The sequence below is a fragment of the Patiria miniata genome, unplaced genomic scaffold, assembly GCF_015706575.1.
Source record: "Patiria miniata isolate m_02_andy unplaced genomic scaffold, ASM1570657v1 HiC_scaffold_27, whole genome shotgun sequence".
Lineage (NCBI taxonomy): Eukaryota > Metazoa > Echinodermata > Asteroidea > Valvatida > Asterinidae > Patiria > Patiria miniata.
This window is the reverse complement of record NW_024037066.1, coordinates 4038937-4060218: the sequence shown is the minus strand read 5'-3', so window position 1 is coordinate 4060218 and position 21282 is coordinate 4038937. Positions and strand designations below refer to the sequence as shown.

Below are 21282 nucleotides of genomic sequence, written 5' to 3'. Positions count from 1 at the left end.
TATGCATTTATTCGTGGATAATCATCATTATTCATGAAATAGTCATGCATATTGATAGAGGAATATAATGAGGTATTCGTTCCCAAACCTGAAAGGTCACTTGCAGAGTTGAGGAAACTAAATAAAAATCTCGGGGTTGGTTCTGTTTGAAGGAGGGGGGGGGGGAAATGTTAATGTTTTCACACTTGCAGTATTTTATTCACATTGTAACTTTTGGTAAGATTTAGATCTACACATTGCCCTGGTGAGATTCGAACCTGGCACACTACAGATGAAGTTTGAAAACAGGTCCTCCTCACAATAAGGTCCAAATACCCTGTTGCAATCAAAACTGAGGAGAAAAAATCTATGTTTGAATTTACAAATTAGTTCTAAATTGCTCAGATTTGTGGAGAGAGTTTCAAATTTACGACAATTTTAAGAAATAATTCTCTGTTTGCATTCTACAGTCATCCCTCCTCATGGCTCTCCTCAAGGAGCTACCCACAATCTCCGGCAAGATAAACATTGACGGCCGGGTTGCCTACGCCAGCCAGGAACCCTGGAACTTCAGCGGAACCATCCGGCAAAACATCACGTTCGGCAAAGAGTTCAAACAGAGGAAATACGACCGGATCATAGAAGTCTGTGCTTTGACCAAGGTGAGGCGAAGGAGACATTTGTCTTCATTTAGCAAATTTCAGAATTTTTGACTTGAGAATGATTGAAAATCTGATTGAAAATGTGATTGTCTATGTGGTACTTTTCTTTTATTCCCACCTCATGTGGCTGTGGTTCAACGCTGACCCGGAGCATGTGCCATGTGGATATCATTGTTAGTCAAATTGGTTCCGTTACAGTTTTTTGGTTTGGGTTTTCCTCAAGTTTTGTAAGTAAAATGACACCAGTATGGTAAAAATTGGTGGTTGTATTGCATTTCATTCTTTGTGTCGTATACGTGAGTCGTTGAGCTGTTTACTCCCAAATGAATTGAGAATTGCTTTGAATTCATGATGAACAGGGGTAATAATAACGTAGCCCCCTCAAACAGATGTTGATTGATATAAACGATTATTATGCCGTAACCATTTGATATATTGTAATGATTGTTTTTATGATCACAACAGGACATCCAGGGTTTCCCAAATGGTGACCTGACCATCATCGGTGAACGAGGCGTGACCTTAAGCGGAGGTCAAAAGGCAAGGGTCAACTTGGCCCGCGCGTTGTACGATGACGCAGACATCTATCTGCTGGATGATCCGTTGAGCGCTGTCGACAGCGAAGTCGGACGACACATCTTTGACAAGTAGGTCTACAGAAATCAGTATAGAAGAGCACCAAACCCAAGGTGCCAGCACTGTGTCCAAGAAGGGATTCGAACCCACATATCTGAAGCCTCAAATACAGAATAGATATCATCTTCCATTTGCCAGGCCACAAGCTCTAACATGCCATTTTTGTAAAATTTTCCAATTTTTGTTTGCCCGTATTGGTTCATTGTCTAATTTTTCGTTCACACATTTTTATTCATTTTCCCTGTTTTTGACTGCCAAAGTTAGTTGGATTTTCCAGTTTTTGAACAGTTCCCCCAGTTTTGTTACATTCTTTAATCCTCATTTTGATCAACCCATTTGTGGTCAATTCCTTAATTTCCCTGTGTCCATTTCCTCATCAGGTGCATCATGGAGTACCTGGCCAACAAACCTCGTATTCTCATCACCCACCAGTTGCAGTTCCTGAACACGGCCAACAAGATCTTGGTTCTCAAGGAGGTAAGACCATTTCATAAAAAAAAAGTTCCAAACATACTTTCCTGGATCCTGAAATGATTTATATCAGCGTGTGAAGGACCCATCCCCAAAACATAATACTTGTCCTCACGGCGCACAGAATGTAGACCAGTTTATGTATCACACGAACACAAATGCAAAGTGTATTTAAAATATGGCGAATTCTATAGACTTGGTGTTTCAACATTTGCCGTAGCCTGCTGTAAATTAATAACTCTCAGTCTCCTGACAATGACTAGAGAAGGCGAAACATTGAGACTAAAGACAAGTTCTTTTAGAATAAGAAGAAGTGGTCTTATCAGAACTAAACCCCACTTAGCGAAAGTTGATAATAAGCAGGATAAGTTCTTATCAGAACTAAGTATCTACCGAGCGACAGTAGTTGTTACCACTTGGTGTTACCGCAAACCGAAACGATACTGATACTCCACCATGCAAAGCCTCAAATGGTATATAAGTCCAGCTCGCTTTTACACTGTACAAAGTGATGGTAAAATATTAGAATCAGATATTTTTTTGCCAGAATTGCCTGAAGTTAAACTGAAGATCCTGCTCTTATTTACATTCAAGGGTCATATGGAAGCAGTTGGCCCACTGAGTGAACTCCACAAGAAGGGCATCGACTTCGCCTCCCTGATGAAACAAGACGATGAGGAAGAAGAGGACGAGGAAGAATTTGAAGACGATGTAGAGCATCCTGGTCTAAGGAAACGAGCCAGCACCAAACGCAGCATCAGGTCACAAAGGGTGAGCACAAGTCATCATAGGTTCATCAGAAGATAATCACATGTCATCACAAGTCCATCACAAGACATCACAAGTCAATCACTAGGCAATCTCAAGGCAGTCACAAGGCAGTCACAAGTCCATTACATGTCCATCACAAGTCAATCACAAGACATCACAAAAGTCAATCGCAAGACATCACAAGTCAATCACAAGACCACCACAACTTCATTGCAAGACATCACAAGTTAATTACTAGGCAGTCACAAAGTAGTCACAAGTTTATCACAAGTCAATCAAAAGTCCATCACTAGTCTATCACATGTCCATCACAAGTCCGTCACAAGGCAGTCACAAATCCATTTCAAGTCAATCACAAGACATCACAAGTCCATCACAAGTCAATCACCCGCAGAATTACCCACAGACCACGAGTTCAGTGCTCCAGACCACGAGGCCACAGCGCTTTTCAGAGTATAAAGAAAGATGTAAACTTAGGGATTGTGCCTTCTAACGCTATCTAAATTGGAGATCATTCATATCCAGGTACTTAGTTCCACTTTTGACGTTTTTGTCTTTTCTTTTCAGAGTGTTAAGGATGATAAGCCATCGCCTGGGGCTGCCAAAGCCTTCAAAGATGAACAGGCCAAGAAAGGAGACGTCACCGTCAAGGTTTACTACAAGTACTTCAAGTCTGGCGCCAACTGCCTCATGATGTTCCTCCTAGTCGTCTTCTTCTTGGGAACCCAGGTACATTTCAAGTGTGGCATTCAATTCAGGCATACAACTTGTCCTCAGATCAGCTGATTTCCTCGTTTTGCACTTTACACTTATGCCATTGAAAATTGAAAAACACTGTACAAAGTCTTGTAAAGATAAGAGTTTCCTCGTTTTTAGTTTCTTCCAATTTGCATGCCTGTCAATTCAAGGGCCAATGTTAGAATCTGTAAAATACAAAAAGTATTAACGTAAACTGATTTTGTTGTGTACACTCGGTATTTAAGTTTAAAGTCTGTAAAGGCTTCAGTTTTTTTTGGGGGGGGGAAATGGTCAAACGTTGAGATTTTGTTGTTCTAAATGTACAGACCACCGTAGACAGGTGTTGAAGTCTTTTCACACTCTTGTCTATCCCGGGTTGTAGAAAAAAGAGACACTGTCATCTTTATGGAATCCATAACCTGATATATGTTTCCTTTTAACTGATGATCGTCTCTTCTTTCAGAGAAGCCTCAACAATATTTTTCAGCATTAATGATTGCACTTTCCTTTATCGTAACCCTCCACAACCCTTTGGGAACGTTGAGTTCACAACAAACCGGTTCTTTTCGGAACCATGCACCTTCTTAAAAGAGATTCTTCCACATGGTGTTACCGGAATCTGTCACCCCATCACTTTGTTTCATCCTTATAACACATGTGTTCTGTTGGGCTAATAAGGCCCACCGAAAAACTGTTGTTAAGAGTTTTTTTCAAGGTCTTTGATTACAACTTCAATGGACGTAACCGTAGCTCTGAAAGCACGATTCTGAAACAGCCAGATTACATGATGTTAAACATTACGTTTCCTTTTGGATTTTGTTTGTCAATCTTGTCCCTGTTTGCAGGTTGCATACATCTTGGCCGATCTCTGGCTAGCTTTCTGGACCGAGGAAGAAGAGAAGAGGCAAGCCATGAATATGTCCATGCTGAACGAATCACTGATGGTGAGTCATTAGGTTTGGAAGCCCTGTCTGCCAATACTGGGCAAGTTCGCGCAAGAACTATTGTTGACCATTGGTTAACCATAGTTCGACTAAAGTTTATAGCCTGAACTCTGTCTAGTCGACGGTGGTTGACTACACTAGTCAACTATTTGGAACCAACCTACTGGGGCTGGTTGCATCGCTGGTAACCAATAGCCGCGCGCATTCATAACGCTAGCAGAGAGCCAGGATCCAGAAGTTTTGCGATGACATTTTGACAAGCGTTTGACTAGAGACGTTCACACGTTGCTATCAGTGCGCAGGCGTAAGGTACGTAAAAAATCAACCGCTAGTCGACTAATGGTCCTTGCCCGAACTTGGCCATTCTTGCAGATTGGAATACCAGGGGCCTGTAAACCTGGCACCTGTCAACACTTTTTAATTGATATCGCAGTATGTAAGGGAGCAGACTAATGACCAGCCTGGCAGCACATGCACAATGTGGATGACGCTGTAAGATCTGACATTTAATACCGTTTTTTTAATTTTTCTCTTTGACTATCCAAATTCCCCAAAGAATGTTTGTGTCGGTCAAGATCATAAGTGGGTGCAGCATTCTCAAACCTTATGGCCTTAATGAGGTCAACTCAAGCTCCACCCTGAAGGATTTTTTTTGAGAGTTGAAAGGGGATGGAAGCGTCATCTGCAACATCTGCTGACATTTGAAGAAAAAAAAGTAGGGGGAAAAAAAAACAATTTGGGGGCAAGCTCCATACCAGAAACCTGAGACTTTTTGGGGGGGCCTAAGGACTTGGGTAGGATACTGAGTAACATCATAGCAAAAGCTGCTTACTCTTGAGATAAAATACAAGTTTGTAAGCTTAATTTGCATGTGCTGTTCATAGTTTTCTTTTGTAAGCCGTCCATATTTTATAAAATTCAAGAGTCTATTCAAAATTTTTTTCAGCCGGATAATGAAGATGACATCAGCAGAGGTCTTCTGCAATTCAACCTGGATTTCACCACGGCACAGAGCGCTTACATCTATGGCGGCTTTGTGGCTCTTCTGTTCCTTCTGGGTATCATTCGATCGATTCTCTGCTTCAGAATCATGATCAAGTCCTCCCGCAATCTCCACAACAGGATGTTCAAAGCCATCATTCGGTCACCGATATTGTTCTTTGACACCAATCCTGCAGGTTTGCTATATTTCCTTTTTTAAATTTTTTGATTGAGGGCGCTTTGCAGTCTGTTCATGTTGGCGTCATGGACTCAGAAAGTGATTAGTATATGCTGCCAAGATTTTGCAGTACCCATGCAAAGCCCATCGCATACCTGCTTGCTGTAGCACATTTACATGTTCAGCAAACATCAGCTGGTAATAGATCACAGAAAGCTGTATGCATCACACGAGTTGTTAAAACCAATTGTATCTTTGCTGAACAACTTTGTGTGCTGTGCTAGCAGAACCAGAGTATCATAAAGAGGTTATTAATACCAAATTTCTACCTTTTATACATACATTTGTTGACAAATCCTGGCACAGAGTCACTGAACACTCACGTTGGCCCCCAGTAATGGGGGAAGTATTGCATCAGCTATACAGTAATCTCCTGTAACTCAAACTCGGATAACTCGAAACCCTGTTTAACTGGACCTTTCTTTTTCTGTGTGCCAGGATTGTTATTTTACTGTGTTAGTTGATGATTTGTTCATCTTTGTGGGAGGTGACACAGATACTTGTTGACTGATCCATTAACTCTGGACCTTTCTTTTTCTGTTAACCAGGGCGCATCTTGAACCGCTTCACCAAAGATACCGGTTTGATGGACGACCAACTGCCTCTGACGTTCTTTGATTTCCTTCAGGTAACAATGTCCATCACAATGTCACAAAGTCCCTCACAGCTCCTCACAAATCCTCACAAGTCCTCACAAGTCCTCAATCCTCACCGGTCCTCAATCCTCACAGATCCTCACAAGTCCTCAATCCTCACAGATCCTCACAAGTCCTCAATCCTCACAGATCCTCACAAGTCCTCAATCCTCACAGATCCTCACAAGTCCTCAATCCTCACAGATCCTCACAAGTCCTCAATCCTCACAGATCCTCACAAGTCCTCAATCCTCACAGATCCTCACAAGTCCGCAATCCTCACAGATCCTCACAAGTCCTCAACCTCACAGATCCTCACAAGTCCTCAATCCTCACAGATCCTCACAAGTCCTCAATCCTCACAGATCCTCACAAGTCCTCAATCCTCACAGATCCTCACAAGTCCGCAATCCTCACAGATCCTCACAAGTCCGCAATCCTCACAGATCCACACAAGTCCTCAATCCTCACAGATCCTCACAAGTCCTCAATCCTCACAGATCCTCACAAGTCCGCAATCCTCACAGATCCTCACAAGTCCTCACAAGTCCTCACAACACCTCACAAGTCCTCACAAGTCCATCACAAGTCCATCACAAGTCCTCACAAGTCCATCACAAGTCCATCACAAGTCCTCACAAGTCCATCACAAGTCCATCACAAGTCCTCACAAGTCCACAAGTCCTCACAAATCATCATAAATCTGGAAGTGTAATTTAACTTGTGACCAGACTTGTGATGGACTTGTGATCAAATCAACTACAGCACTTGTCAGTAAAGTCATAAAAGAACAGAAAGACAAAAGGAGAAGAGGGAGGGGAAATTTACAAAGACATGAGTAGACCTGACAACAACGAGCAACATTCCAGAAAAATAAATCTTTCACATTTGACTTAAAAAATTAGAAATGAAGACCACTGTTACAACTTTTAATTAAAATAATTGTTTCCTGTGTTTCAGATCTCCCTCCTGATTCTCAGCACCATCATCTTGACCGTCATCGTCAACCCTTTCGTGTTAATCCTGCTGGTACCTCTTGCTGTCATCTTTATAATCTTGAGAAGATATGCCTTGATAGCTACGAGGGCCATCAAACGTCTTGACGGTGTCAGTAAGTAGCCGTCACTGTATGACCGGGCTCTTATGAATTCCTGGATTTTGGAGAAACTTAAGGCATTGTCCCTGAAAATCTCGGACATTTGTACAACCGTGTATATTGCTCTTTTTTTCCAATCATATTACTGAAAAAAAGCCCGTAGAATGCCATTATCAGGTGCTGGAAGTAGCTATCATAAAAAATTACAAGAAAAGAGGACTTTAAAAAGTGAAGGAAACACCTGAAAATGATATGGGAACAGAACATTTTTAAAAAGTGCTGGAAAAATTACGGAAAAATATTTGGGTAAATTATGGAAAGCTCAAAAATTCTGGAAAATCCTCTGATTAGTTTCAGAAAATTTTGGGAATGAAGGTCATGAAAAAGTCTTGGAAAAATCACAGAAATGTTTGAAGATCCTTTTTTACTCGCACTTCGTAATTTTTTGTCTGTACTCATCATTTTGTGAAATTGTGTTCCCGTATCGCACCCTTTGCACCTTATCATCCAGTATGATATATATTATCAGAGCTGTTTAGTTCCCAAAGAGGGATAATAGTGGGTATTTATAAAGTGCACACATCCACCAGGACTGGTGCTCAAGGCACTACATCATTATTACCCTTGCTCATTGGGCCCATGAAACACTCCAAATACCATCTCAGCTCCCTGGAGAGTATACAGCTCGATGCAGCCTGTTAGGCGCAAGGAAGCTAATTCAATCACAATAACCGTCTCTGCCCTCACAGGTACCCATTTACTCCTGGGTGGAGAGAAGCAATGAGTGACAAAGTGCCTTGCCTAAGGGCACACGCACCATGCCCCCAGGCTGGACTCGAACCCGCAACCTGCAGCTTTACCCGCAGACCACGAATCCAATGCCCTTAACCACGAGCCACAGCACTCCAAACGATGTACTTTATGGAAGAAGAAGAAGAAGAAATAATCCTTAAAAAGTTACAAGAAAGTGAAAATACTGAGTTTGAATCAGAAAAAATACTTGGTAAATTGATATTTTATATCTAGCGTATAAAGAGAAAAAAATAGTCCCTTAAAAAATGTCCCCTCTTCTGTGATTATCCTCATTGCAGCTCGCAGTCCTGTCTTCTCCCACAACACCACCTCCTTCCAGGGCCTCAGCACCATCCGAGCCTACAACAAACAAGCCCAGTTTATCAAGGACTTCAACCGTCACCAGGACCAGCACTCGGAGGCGTGGTTCGCCTACCTGGCCGCTAACCGCTGGTTTGGACTGAGACTGGACATGATCATGGTCATCTTCACTGGTGGGGTCACTTTCATCTCGGTCCCTCTCAAAGGAGGTAAGTACAGGCTGCGACGTAGTCCTTGGGCATGGCACATAGAGGGCGCTCTACTATAATCATACATCATTTATAATTGTCCCAAGTGTGTTCCTTGTAAATCGTTGGGTGCATGGAAGAATGTCGTCAGTGCGAAAAATGGGTCAAAAGGCCAGGTTTATCCGGTAATCGGTAAAGCACTGAAGTATCTTTCATTTGGTGTACATTTTGCCTCGAGGGGTTACGTCATTCTTACGTAATTAACTGTGTAAAAAAAGGGAAGGAGTTTTTTCATTATTTTCCCCCGGCATACGGATGTTAGCGTGTAATACTATAGGGACAAAACATGTTCCCAATGAATTTATGTCATACTGAAGTAGGGAGATAAAGCAAAGTTTTCTCCTGGCCAAAGGTCGTTGTGATTCAACGTACCTCTTAAAGGTACAGTCCATCATTTGTAAATGTGCATTTTGTTCGGTTGAAACAACAAACGTGCTCAAAATCTAAAGAAGGGTGCTGAACAACTAACCTGATGAAATTTCAGCTCAGCTTCAGCTGTATATTCCGAGAAAAACAACATTCTAGGATCTCGATTTTCAAATCAAAAGTTGCTGAATCATGTTTTGAATTGGGCCTGAATTGGGCGTCCGAGACACGTTCTCAATGAGCCGATTACAGCTACGCGATGTCGCGAACTGATCCGACGAATTATAGCAACCGCACGCGCTTGTGTCGCGTCAACGCTTGCGCGCACTTCGCCAAATTAAAAAACAAACTTCTAACGGAAATTTCCAACGATGGGTCTTTAGACACATCATTGGAAAGGCCTTTTTTCGTTGATTTCTTAAAATGACAGCATGCCACAAAGAATACTTTCACAGGGAGTTTAGTCCCCTTACTATCTTTTAACAAAGTATGTTTTTCAACAATAATTACGTCATCTTTTTGGATAGCTGCAAATGATGGACTGTAGCTTTAAGAGCGCATTTAAGACAGGAGGAGTTCCCAGAAAAAGGTTGTTAGCATAAAAACATAAATAACTATTAATGAACTAATTAAGCAATATTTTGAAATAAAAATGCACAATATTAATCGAAACATTAATAATTTCATAAGTCAAAATGTCAGCCTTATGTGATTTTAATTTAGAAATTGTAGCACCAAAACCTTTAAACTCGATTATCTCAAATTTGCGTGCCTGTGCTGCTGATGTTCCTTTCCTTCGCACATGACAAAGTCAGTCATAAAAAGTTGCATAGGATAAAAAATGTTGAAAAATTCCTTTTGTTTAATTTACAAATAGATTTTAAATTTAAGTGTTATTTTTTTTTTTTTTACCTGATTTCATGAAGTCCTGGGTCTAGGACAAAATAATAGACTGTATTGCTGAAATATTTGTTATTCTCCTTAACTAGAATTGGCCTTTTTCACTTGTCAACTTCAGTTTAGATTTCTCAAAGTTAAGAGTCATCGTTTCTAGTTATTATTCCATTGTTTTCATTCCTTATTCTATTTCCAGCTCTAGATGCAGGCCTGGTGGCTGTTATCCTGAGTAACATTCTCTCGCTAGGCACCATCTTCCAGTACGTGGTCAGGCAGAGTGCTCTTGTAGAAAACCAGGTTTGTAAACAGCTGCCTCCCATCTTGGCTGGCCCCACTTTTAAGACATGATTGTTTTAAATTCCCAACAGGAATTTTCAGATAAAAAAAGCGGAGTGACTGGTCTTACTCGAGTAACATTTTTGGGGGATTTGGAGGCTCGATAAGCAATGACTCAACTCGGACTCGACTTGTCAGACTCAAAATGCAGATTTTTTTTAAAGATTGTTCCGATTTTTAATCTCAATCTTGGTCACAAAGTTACAACACTTATCCTTTTTTGTCTCCCGATTTGTCCAGATGACATCTGTTGAGAGGACGATTGAGTACACGAAGCTAAAGCCAGAGGCTCCTCTTACCAACCCCAAGAAGAAACCCCAGCCAACATGGCCGCAGTTTGGTGCTCTCACCTTCAACGGTCTGTCCCTCAACTACTCAACGGAAGGCCCCAGAGTGCTGAAGAACATCACCTGCAATATCATGGCCAAGGAGAAGGTGCGTAATACGTTGCTGCATAAGTAGCAGCCATCTTGGTGTAGTCCCCTATGGTCATAGTTAAGAGCCCATTGAAGTCAGTTACCCCATGGGAGGTACCGGTCTATTTTGAAATACTACAATTGAATAATTTGTGAATAAATATAACAGTTAAAACCTTCAATTATTTAAACTTTGCTCATCTGCATGGAAAACAATGTGATCACACTGCGCAGAGTTATTTATTGCGAGAGAAAGTTTGATATTCTCAATTATGTGAAGTGAAATGTGAATTTCAAAACTGTGCCTTTTTTCTATTAAGGAACTTTATGACAATGAATTTATAACAAAGTTATAATACCCCAAGTAAAATAATCAATTTTCAATCTCAGGTTGGTATTGTCGGTCGGACCGGCGCAGGCAAGAGCTCCCTCATCACAGCTCTCTTCCGATTGGCTGAGCCGAGCGGCGTCATCATGCTCGACGGCATCACAACGTCCAACCTGGGTCTACATGACCTCAGGAAGAAACTGTCAATCATTCCACAGGTGGGTGGAGCCTAAGATGTGATCAACCAATGGCGTTCACTGTTATGATAATTAGGCTGTGGTTAAGATTGTAGTCCACCAATTATAGTGCCTGTTTTATCCTAGTCCACGCTAAAGCTGTAAGATAACTCCTTATTGGTTGCGCTAGGATAATGGTCATAATGTTACTTTTACGGTTAATAGTGTACAATCAACAAATATTTTAACCTATTTTGGTGTCTCGTGGACTATTTGATAAATTGTAATGACTTTTCTCGCTGCTGGCGAATAACATGAATTAAATCTTGCGATTATCCCACAAAATGAAACCTTTAACTGCTAATATGCTTCCTTGAATCTATCTTGTCTAGGATCCTGTCCTTTTCACCGGTAGTCTGCGCTACAACCTGGACCCCTTCAACCAGTACTCGGACATCGAACTCTGGAACGCTCTCGACGATGTAAGTCATCGACCTGCTTGTCTGTCGTTCCGTAAACCATTTTTTGACCGGTCCATAAAAATACCAATCGCTATGTGCTGTACTACTCACATTGTGGGCCCGAATGATCGTCGCTGCACACAAGACATTATCAGGGTGCAAGGTCTATTTGTTAGAGAATGCACTTCCAAAAGTTGTTTTGATGGGAAAATGAAGGGGCTGTGCTTTTGATCAGAAAATAATGTATTTTCGTGTCTAGCATTTTTGAAATTATTTATTTTTTGCAGGCCTCGCAGAGCTTTATTCACAATGTTGGTTCAAATTTCATATGCCCGTTCTCCCCCCCCCCCGCCCCCCCCCCCCCCCCAATGCCTGACATCCCCTTTCATTGCCCTCCCATCCCCACTCTATACCCCTGTGTACCAGTAAAGGTGTTTTGTGGGAGAACTGTCTCGACAATTTGTTAACAGTTCAAATCGTAAAACTAGGGCCTGATATTTCGATCTTAAAGGGAATATACAACATTTGCTTTTGCTGTAATTTTCAGAAATGGATGGATTTGGGGGGTTAGTATTTTAAAGCAAATATTGTTACATTGACTTGTTTGAAGTTTTGTGTTCGTAGATACTGAAAAAAAGAAACAAGAAAAACAATCATTTTCCTGTAGTCTGGTTGCCTTGCCCCACTTAAGAAGAAACGGAGCAATTTTATAGACGTCATAGAATTGTAAGGTCCCCCACCTAAGAAGAAACAGAGCAATTCATAGACGTCGATGAATTGTAAGGTCAGGGAACAAGTCTAGCTGGCTTGTACCCATTCATAGGTGTGTAATCAATTGCAAACAAAATGCCGACCAACTAAATATGGTAAGTTGGGGGCAGTATTTGAAGAAAAAAAAGCAACCAACATTTTTCCAACGCTGGTAAGCCGACCAGCGTTGAAAATTGATACAAAAATCCCACTTTGCTTGAAAATGACAGCACACCAGGTGCCATGATTTCACAGGATGCTTGAGACTATTATTCACTCACAGTCAAGTAAGGTATTTCATAATAATTTGGTAGTTTTGTTTTTTGGTGTTTGCAAATGTTGTATATTCCCTTTAAGAAGAATCGTTACCAAGCTTTAGTTCTCAAGATTCTCTGAGACTCGACTATCACATCAATAATGTTGACAGGTGCAACTGCGTTCAGTCGTCCAGGACTCAGCTGAGAAGCTGAACATGGGGGTCGGCGAGTCTGGTTCCAACTTCAGCGTTGGTCAGCGTCAGCTGATCTGCCTTGCACGGGCAGTACTCCGACAAAACAGGGTACTGATCATGGATGAGGCTACAGCAAATGTGGATCCAAGGTAAGGATAAGTGTTTCCTAATAGACTTTTACAAAAAGGGTTTGCAAATGGTTACAGTTTTGGGTGCTATTGTTTTTACAAATTCATATTCGCCAAAAACCCTTTATTTTTTGGAAAGTCTGCAAATTCCTAAAACCTTGGGTAAAATGTACATATTTGTGATGTGATCAAGCTGAGTTGTTTGTCAGGAATTTTCATTTGGAGATTCAGGCCAAATTAGGGCCACTTCATCACATCACTTCATCACATCTCTTGGTGTTCCGACTTCCGTAATTTTTGAACTAAAGATTGTATCAGTATGCAGTGTTTACAGCAGTAATGCAGAGATTGTGCTCTTTTCAAATCTGTAAAAAAAAATTTGACCAGGATCGACAAAAGACTCATTTACCTTGATCCATCACATTCGAGATTTCTGAGCAAATTTTCTTGATAAACCTTTTTTAAGAGTTCGATGATAACCAGTTCCTATGTGAGTAAAATAATTTCCTTTTGGGGGGGAACTGCAATGAGCCATTTTCTTAGGTAACATGATTTTTACACTTGGTTAATCTCATTCATTTCAAATTTTGTATTTTTGCCAGGACTGATGCCTTGATCCAGAAGACGATACGAACCAAGTTCCTGAATTGCACTGTACTCACCATAGCACACAGGCTTCACACCATCATGGACAGCGATCGTATCATGGTGAGATACTCTGTCACATACAGTCACAGATACCATCACAGACACTTTCACAGACACAGTCACAGACATAATGACAACCAAGTTCCTGAATTGCGTTGTACTGCATCATCGTTAATCACAAAATCATGTTCAGTCAAAAACAGCATCACAAACTGTCACAGATACAGTCATAATCAAGTAATCCGAAGTCATCACGAGTCACTAACAAGAACAAGTTGTCAAGTGACAAAGACATTCTTTATCCAAAAAAAAGTGTCCGTCTGACTATTTTAAAAATAACTACAAAACCATGAGGTCAATTTTGAAAAGTTCGGGTTGTGCAGATACTCCTAAGCCTTGGCCTCAAAAGGGCTGTTGTTGGGATTGGAATCATTTGCCTGGCTATCAGTCAGCATGGCAAGATATCAGTTTAATGCTCAAGGGCAAATGATTCAAATCCTAAATCCCATCAGCCTTTTTCCTCGACGTGCAGGATTTTACACAGCTTACATAACACAGCACTGAAATTGATTGAGGCGTGGAACTCAGTCACAGTGTCCCAAAATGTTGTTGTACTCAATTGGCAATTGTGCAGTGATGGGTGACTGAAATTAAATGAAACTCGTAGGGGTTGAGGCAAAGGCTAAGAAGTATCTGCACAACCAAAAATTTTCAAAATTGACCTCATGGTTTTGTAGTTATTATAAAAACAGTCAGACGGACCCTTTTTGGGGGACATACTGTATATGGAATGAACTTGTGATTGAGTTGACATTTATTTTTATTTCCTTTTTTTTGTGTGGTCATTGTAGGTCTTGGATGCTGGTGAGCTTATTGAGTTCGATCAGCCTCACACCTTACTCCAGCGAGCAGACAGTATGCTGAGTAAACTGGTGGAACAAACTGGCAAGGCGGAGTCATCGGATCTGATGGAGGTGGCACGGAAACACTTCAAGATACGGAGGGTGACTGGAGTGAATAATGTCTCCTTCGCTAGCCCAGAGGAACTCACCGTCGAGGGGTGAGTAGTGGAATGGATGGACAGAGTTGTTGAAGAGTCAAGCGCAAGTTAAATCACAAGACAATCACAAGTCAATCACAAGTCAATCACAAGTCAATCACAAGTCAATCACTAGTCAATCACAAGTTAATCACAAGTCAATCACAAGACAATCACAAGTCAAATCACAAGTAAATCACAAGTCAAATCACAAGTCAATCACAGGTGAAATCACAAGTGAAATAACTAGTCAATCACAAGTCAAATCATAAGTCAGGTTACAAGTAACATGGACAGACCAGGATAATGACCTTTTCATATTATGTTGGAGTAACTTCCAGCTTTACTTTAATGACTTCTGATTGATCTGTGATTGACTTATCATGATTGTGTATTTTGCACATCAAACCTGTCTTTGGTTGAGAATCAGGAAGAGCCTTCTACTTGTCAAAATTGTTCAGTTAGTAATATTTGTTTGGCCACTATTTTTATAAGTGCAACATCAGGGTGTGAACTATGTAGCTGAGTTGCTGCTTTTGAGGTACTTTATTTAAAATTTAACCTTATAACAGAATAGTGCCCAATATTTTGCCTAATAAACACGTCTAAGGAGATGTCATGATAGATTGTCAATTGAAGTTAGAGTTTCATTTTCTTGATTCTTGTATAGGTACCAGCAACAGCTACATAACTGGGGAGCAGCAGACTTGTCGACTGGAGCCAAAGCAATAGAATCTGTAGGCATGCAGGTAAGAACAATTGAAACGATCAGGAGAGTACAGATTTGCTGGAAGAAATGCAGTCTCCTCAACTCCAGCTGAAGCAATAAAGACGCTGACTATCTTCACATTTATGACCTTGCCACCCGAAATCGTTCACAGTGTTTGCTTTTATAAATCTGTCTTCAACCTTTAAGTCTGACAACGCTTTTTCTGACAACTAATTTACAACATCTGCACTTGTAAGGAGAAGGTCATGGGTTCAAGTCCCACCCAAGCAAGCTTGTGATTTTCTTTTATGCAAGCTGTCTAACAGCACTGTTCAAAACATCGAGTTAGAACAACTGGTTTTCTCATAACCACACAACTCAAAAGAGACGATATTCACATGGTGTTACTGCAAACCTTTCATACTTTGACTATATAGTACTTATAAAATTATGTTGGCGAAGGGCAATAACCCAATATGAAAATGTTAACATTTTATTTCATGATTTGTTTCCTAGACGGAGCCATTTGACTATCATACGGTCCTCTTGCCCAAGACGTCGGAGGGCTTTGGGTTTTCCCTGGCCGGGAGTACGGACAATCCCTACATGCCAGTGTTTGTGGTCCAGGTCGTAGAGGACTCCCCAGCTAGCTTCCCTTATGCACTTCAGGTCAGTAGTCCTTGGATCGACTGTACACCTCAGTGGGCAATTCTGAGCAAAATTTGAGTAGCTAGGGGAACATGTTTGTGATTGGGACACAAAAAAATAAGACAAATGGGGCATCAGTGGGATGAGATGGCCTAGCGGTTAAGAACACCGGACTCATGCTCTGGTGTTTCTGAGGCAACAGTGGCGTGGGTTCAAGCCCGGGCCCGGACACTTGTGCCCTTGAGCAAGGCACGTAACCATTATTGCTTCGTCTTCGGATGAGACGCAAAGCAGTAGGTCCCGTGTGTTGTATAAGGCCTAACGCACGTAAAAGAACCCAGTAACGCTTATCGCTAAGAGAAGGGGTTCGCCCGGGTGTTTCTGGCAGTTATCCTCATACATACACCATGAGGCTGTACGCGATAGCCACACCAGGCGTTTGTACATAAGCTAACAGATACAGATACATCGATATGCTAAATAATGCTATATTTTTTTGTTGTCACAGGTTGGGGATGAAGTCGTATCGGTCAACGGTCACGACCGTAGCAAACTGACCTACGTGGACATCTGCCAAATGGTCAAGGAGAGCAAGGAGCGTGTCCAGTTAGTGGTCAAGCGACGCTGCAACACCAAAATGACCACTATGTCATTCGGGAATGATCAGAAGGGAAAAGGAGAGAGGAGTGAAAAAGATAGCAAGGAAATTAAGGTGAGTGAAAAAAAAATGTTTTTTGAGTGATCAGGTAAGTAAGGACTTCCTGCATGAATAGTAAAGGCGATCATGCCGATCTCCATAAAAGGAGTTTTTAGCACTACACGTGCGAAGCACATGCCATAACATAGCTAAAGGGGTGTTTCACAAAACATGTGGCAAAATTGTTGAACAAAATCGTCGAAAAATTGTGAGCTTTTGACTTGTTTTTACTTTTTGAGAGAAAGGTATTTATGAATGGGTATAAATATGTGCTCAGGCGGTATTAAACAAGTACGTTTAAAGCCGGCTAGGGGCGTAAGTCCTAAACGGTTCTAAATGTACTTGTTTAAAACTGGCCAAGCACATGTTTATTCCTGTAATATTAGTTAAATCAAGGCTTCCGAGGTTGTACATTGCTTATTACTAGTTCCAAGACAAACAAATTTAACAATCAGTGTTTTCTTGTTGGTTGTAGGCATCACCCTCCACAAAAAGAAAACCAAGTCCCACCCAGGAAAATATGGAACAGGCCAGCGATGACACGGTCTCCAGTGGAACATCCTCCATGGTGTTTGCCAATGAAGGATTTGAGGACACTCCACTTGCTGCGATAGGGGAGTCCCCCGACAATACCAGTGGAGGGGCAAACTCTGCAGATGACATTCAAGTCAGCATATCCACGTCTTCCGATTCTTCCGAAGAGGCTGCCGACACAAAACTGTGAGACCTTTAAAACGTTTCAACTTGTTTTGGTGTCACTGATTTTTAAGTTAGTTTGTGTTGTACTTTTCTGCCATATTTTTGTGGCGCTAATTTATATAAGATTGGCTGTTCAATAAGACTCGATAATATTTTAATATATTTGTAAATTAACTCTGGCATTGTTCAAACTCACATCGGTAGCTTGCCTCGGTGAGCATTTATTACATTTGTCAGAATGTTGGAGACGGGAATTTTCAGGCTGATTTAACTTTTCCAGGGTTTTTAATTCCTTCTCACTGTTTTCATTGTTCTGACATGATTCATGTCAACTTTTAATTACAGTGAAATCTTGGTAAGTCAAACTCTGATAACTAAAACAACTGTTAAGTCAATTAAAGAATCCATTGCCTTCAGTAGTATAACAATGATATACAACCCTGCTTAACTCAAAACTCTGCTTAAGTCAAATTTTAAACCTGTTCCCTTGAGGTTTGACTTATCGAGATTTCACTGTAAGTGGTTTTTTTTTTTTGTGATGTGGTTCCTACACAGAACTGTTCTAACGGTAATCGTTACTTTTAGGACCCCGCTCCTACAACGTTACAAAAGACTCACTTTCTTCTGCTCAATTTTGAAACTTATTACAGAATGCGTATTATTTCAAAATTTGGGATTTCAGCCTTGGGAATCGTCATATTTTACTTACTGGATTTTTTATCATTTCGTAATGGACCTGGGGAGAAAACATTCTTACCAGTTCGGCAGTAGAACACGCGTGAAGCGGTACATGCTGTGCTTGTCCCTGTCATGACACAATGAAAGCCCGATGCTGATTACATCATTAAAACATATTTTTTTATCAGCCAATCAGCATTGAGCTTTCATTGTGTTCGGCACTGTCGCCATCTTGGTTGTCGTCGTCTTTTACCCCATAATTTCCCTAATAAATCAAAGCCCTGCCCTCTTTCCACAAAATTAAACCTGCTGATATTCAAGAAGGTGTCATTATCAGCTGTTCAGATGTGTCAAAAAATATCAGAATGAGTGCCATTGAGTCAGCTGTTTTGTGAGTCTTTTAATATAGGAACGGGGTCTTAAAGATGACGCTTTCTGCAGATTATTCAGTTTGAGTTAAACTTGTTCCTTGTTTCAGTTTTTGTGTTCACATACGCATGCTATTTCAATTAACCAAGTTAAGTTAATATGTTACATCTTTGCAAAGCGTTATTTCGCTGTTGGTGTTCTGTTTAAGATGTTAAGCTTAAATTGTTTGACATGTTTTTAATTCAAATTTATACTCCTTAAATTTGTACAATTTCAGTTTCATTTTTGAAGAATTCCTGAAAGGATTTTCTAACTTTAAAATTAAAGAAGTTACCTAGCAAAAAAAAAGTTTGATTTGTGTTCTTTGAATTGAATATTAATTGTTGAATATATAAATATATTTTTTCTCTAATTTTATATTAGCGCATTAGCAAAAGACAATAGAACGGTGTGAATTTCAAAAGGCTGAAAAATAATATATAGCTAAGTCCCGTGTAAATAAACAATAATCTGAAATATGATTTGTATAAATAAATAACTGCCTGTAAACAGCTGTGTTCCAGACAACAACACAATTCAGACTGGTTCAATGGAGCTGTAAACTAAAATCAGGAAATTTGCTGAATACATACAAGTGTAGTTTGGTTACAGGTAAGGATGTTAAAAGTAACTTGTTCCCTGTTTGCTTAGCATGTAACTTTTCTGCTAAGTAACATTTTTTTCTGCTTAGAGGTCATCATGAATTATCAACATTTTACCAAAACGTACTCTTTTTTACAGACCTCCTTCCCCTCTCTGAACAAAAATACTTTAAAAAATTTTGATCTTCAAAGTTCCTGGAACGACCAGGTCATTCATAGCGCTTGGATTAGTTATGGAATATTAGCATCAGGGTGGGCAAGGCATACGTGTGCCTTGCCTATCCAGACGCACACAAGGCGCTTGCCATACGCGCAAATGTTCGCAATTCATCCCCACAAAAGTGGCGGCTGAAAAGGGCTGCAACGTGTATGTTTGTCACCGGCGCGTGGTGGCACGTAGTAGCACGTAGTAGCACGAAGCTGAATGACAAAAATAGCTGCGCCCGTAAATCGCGAGCTTGTCTGGAGTTCGCCAAGTTGATGAGGTGTCGGCTTTTTTTATGAAAGATCTTCTGAAAGCCATTACAAAAAAATACTAAAGCAACAACATTTATCGACATTTTAACAAACTTTCAAAAGCGTACATGGGTCGGTAACCCCCTCCCCTGAGCATACGTTTGGTACGCTTTTGAAAATGTTGATAATTGACTCCTTAGCAGGTCTATGAGCTAATTATGGAAAGTTCTCATAATTTGAAAGGGTTTGTAGCTAAAGTGTCTGAAAAACTTGAGACACATGCTTGTGTAAATGTTAAATATCAGTTGGCTTTTTTTAATATCATTTACACAGAATATAGAGCAAATATTGCTATACTAAATTACACAGATCAATGCTAGAATACAAACTGCGTAATTTTAATTTTATATACAATCCTTGAGACATATATAGATGAATAATAAAAGTGCCATTTTGTATTTGAAAGTAACATTGAAATAATTTCGACCCATGTCATTTTGTAGTTTGTGCTTGTAGTTTATTTACAATAGTAGGTAGTTTTCAATTATATTTCATAATTACCTTTTTACAAAATGAGGATTTTGAGATTATCCGACATTATTAGGTGCATAACTTCAAATCCTCAAAAAGTTGAATATAACAGCTTTAGAACTACATCAAAAAGAGGGACGATTACAATTATTAAAAGGTATCAAATTGAATTGGGAAGAAAAATCATTTTAAAATCGCACCTTTTTACAGGGTCAGTCAAAAAAGCGGAACCCAGAAAATTATATTTCATATTTAAAAAAATAGGTATAAAATACTGAAATCACTCAATCCGTTCAAAGAATATCACCAGTTAAACACAATGACCCTAAAACCTCTTTCGTCCAAAATTGCGATTTCAAGAATCGTCGTCACAATTGTCAAACATCACCAGCGATAAAAACCTCAGTTTAAAAGTATTCAACGAAGTCCTTTTGAATTTGAAGGCCCGTCTTTTAAAAAAAGTGGATGTTATAAATCATATTGTTTGCTTAACCAGGGTTGTTAATAAAGCTATTGTGGACTACAGTTGTTGACAGTTTTTGAAACAAGTATTCTGTGTCATTTTCTTTGTTGTTCCAAACAGTAAGAATACACAATAAATTGCTTTTTTTGGACGAAACAGGCGTTAGGGTCATTGCGTTTAAATGGTGATATTCTTTGAACGGATTGAGCAATTTCAGTATTTTTTTTCATCTAAAAGTAGATATTAGCTTTTCAGTCATTATTATTTTTGTTTAATATGAAATATATTTTGGGGGATTTGGGTTCCGCTTTTTTTGACTCGCCCTGTATAAAGATAAGTAAATGTACTTTATAAAAACTCTAATAAAAGCCTTGAATTCAAACTTCCTGCCTACCAATACCTGACCCTGGTATAACAGGAAAATGTCCCCAACAACAAAAATGCCTATAAATAGTCATGCTGCTAGCTTCATAAATAAAAGGGTTAGATCATACTCTTTCAACGTACAATACATGTATTCCCTTTCCAATAAAATATGAAAAGAGAGTGAAAGAAAGTTGAAATATTCATAAGAATCGTTAACTGAAAGTTTCAATCGAGACGAGTTGTTATCTCCCATTTTCTCAGAAAGTCTGTCCATCTTTGTTAATAATCGACCATAACATCCCGTGAAACAGTTCCTTGCTTAAAAAATACCTCATCAGGGAGAAGCCGTGGTATCCTCCCTGCTCGCCAAGACGTCCTCCCTTCTCTCCACCAACCCATCGCAGTCATCCCCAAGGAACCCAAACTGTCTCAAGGCGGCCCTGAACCCACCGAGCAGATACCCCTCCTCCTCGAGCTGTCTCAGCTTGCATCCCGAAGATTCCTTGGGGAGCGGTTT

General features: G+C 40.1%; 1 protein-coding gene across 1 annotated transcript in view; it reads left to right on the top strand.

Annotated features, from left to right (window-relative positions):
• LOC119734515 (multidrug resistance-associated protein 4-like) overlaps window positions 1-17411 on the top strand; it is a 29921-nt gene extending 12510 nt beyond the window's left edge. Inside the window, exons 12-32 of the mRNA XM_038208048.1 lie at window positions 450-641; window positions 1107-1288; window positions 1658-1754; window positions 2343-2519; window positions 3087-3248; window positions 4103-4201; window positions 5148-5379; window positions 5969-6048; window positions 7016-7166; window positions 8243-8473; window positions 9972-10072; window positions 10352-10546; window positions 10918-11073; window positions 11424-11513; window positions 12670-12842; window positions 13424-13529; window positions 14321-14529; window positions 15179-15257; window positions 15734-15886; window positions 16374-16577; window positions 17038-17411. Of these exons, the coding sequence (XP_038063976.1) occupies window positions 450-641; window positions 1107-1288; window positions 1658-1754; window positions 2343-2519; window positions 3087-3248; window positions 4103-4201; window positions 5148-5379; window positions 5969-6048; window positions 7016-7166; window positions 8243-8473; window positions 9972-10072; window positions 10352-10546; window positions 10918-11073; window positions 11424-11513; window positions 12670-12842; window positions 13424-13529; window positions 14321-14529; window positions 15179-15257; window positions 15734-15886; window positions 16374-16577; window positions 17038-17286 (3318 nt within the window). The 3' untranslated portion in view covers window positions 17287-17411. The remainder of the gene's footprint in view (window positions 1-449; window positions 642-1106; window positions 1289-1657; window positions 1755-2342; window positions 2520-3086; window positions 3249-4102; window positions 4202-5147; window positions 5380-5968; window positions 6049-7015; window positions 7167-8242; window positions 8474-9971; window positions 10073-10351; window positions 10547-10917; window positions 11074-11423; window positions 11514-12669; window positions 12843-13423; window positions 13530-14320; window positions 14530-15178; window positions 15258-15733; window positions 15887-16373; window positions 16578-17037) is intronic.
• The last annotated feature ends 3871 nt before the right edge of the window (window positions 17412-21282 follow it).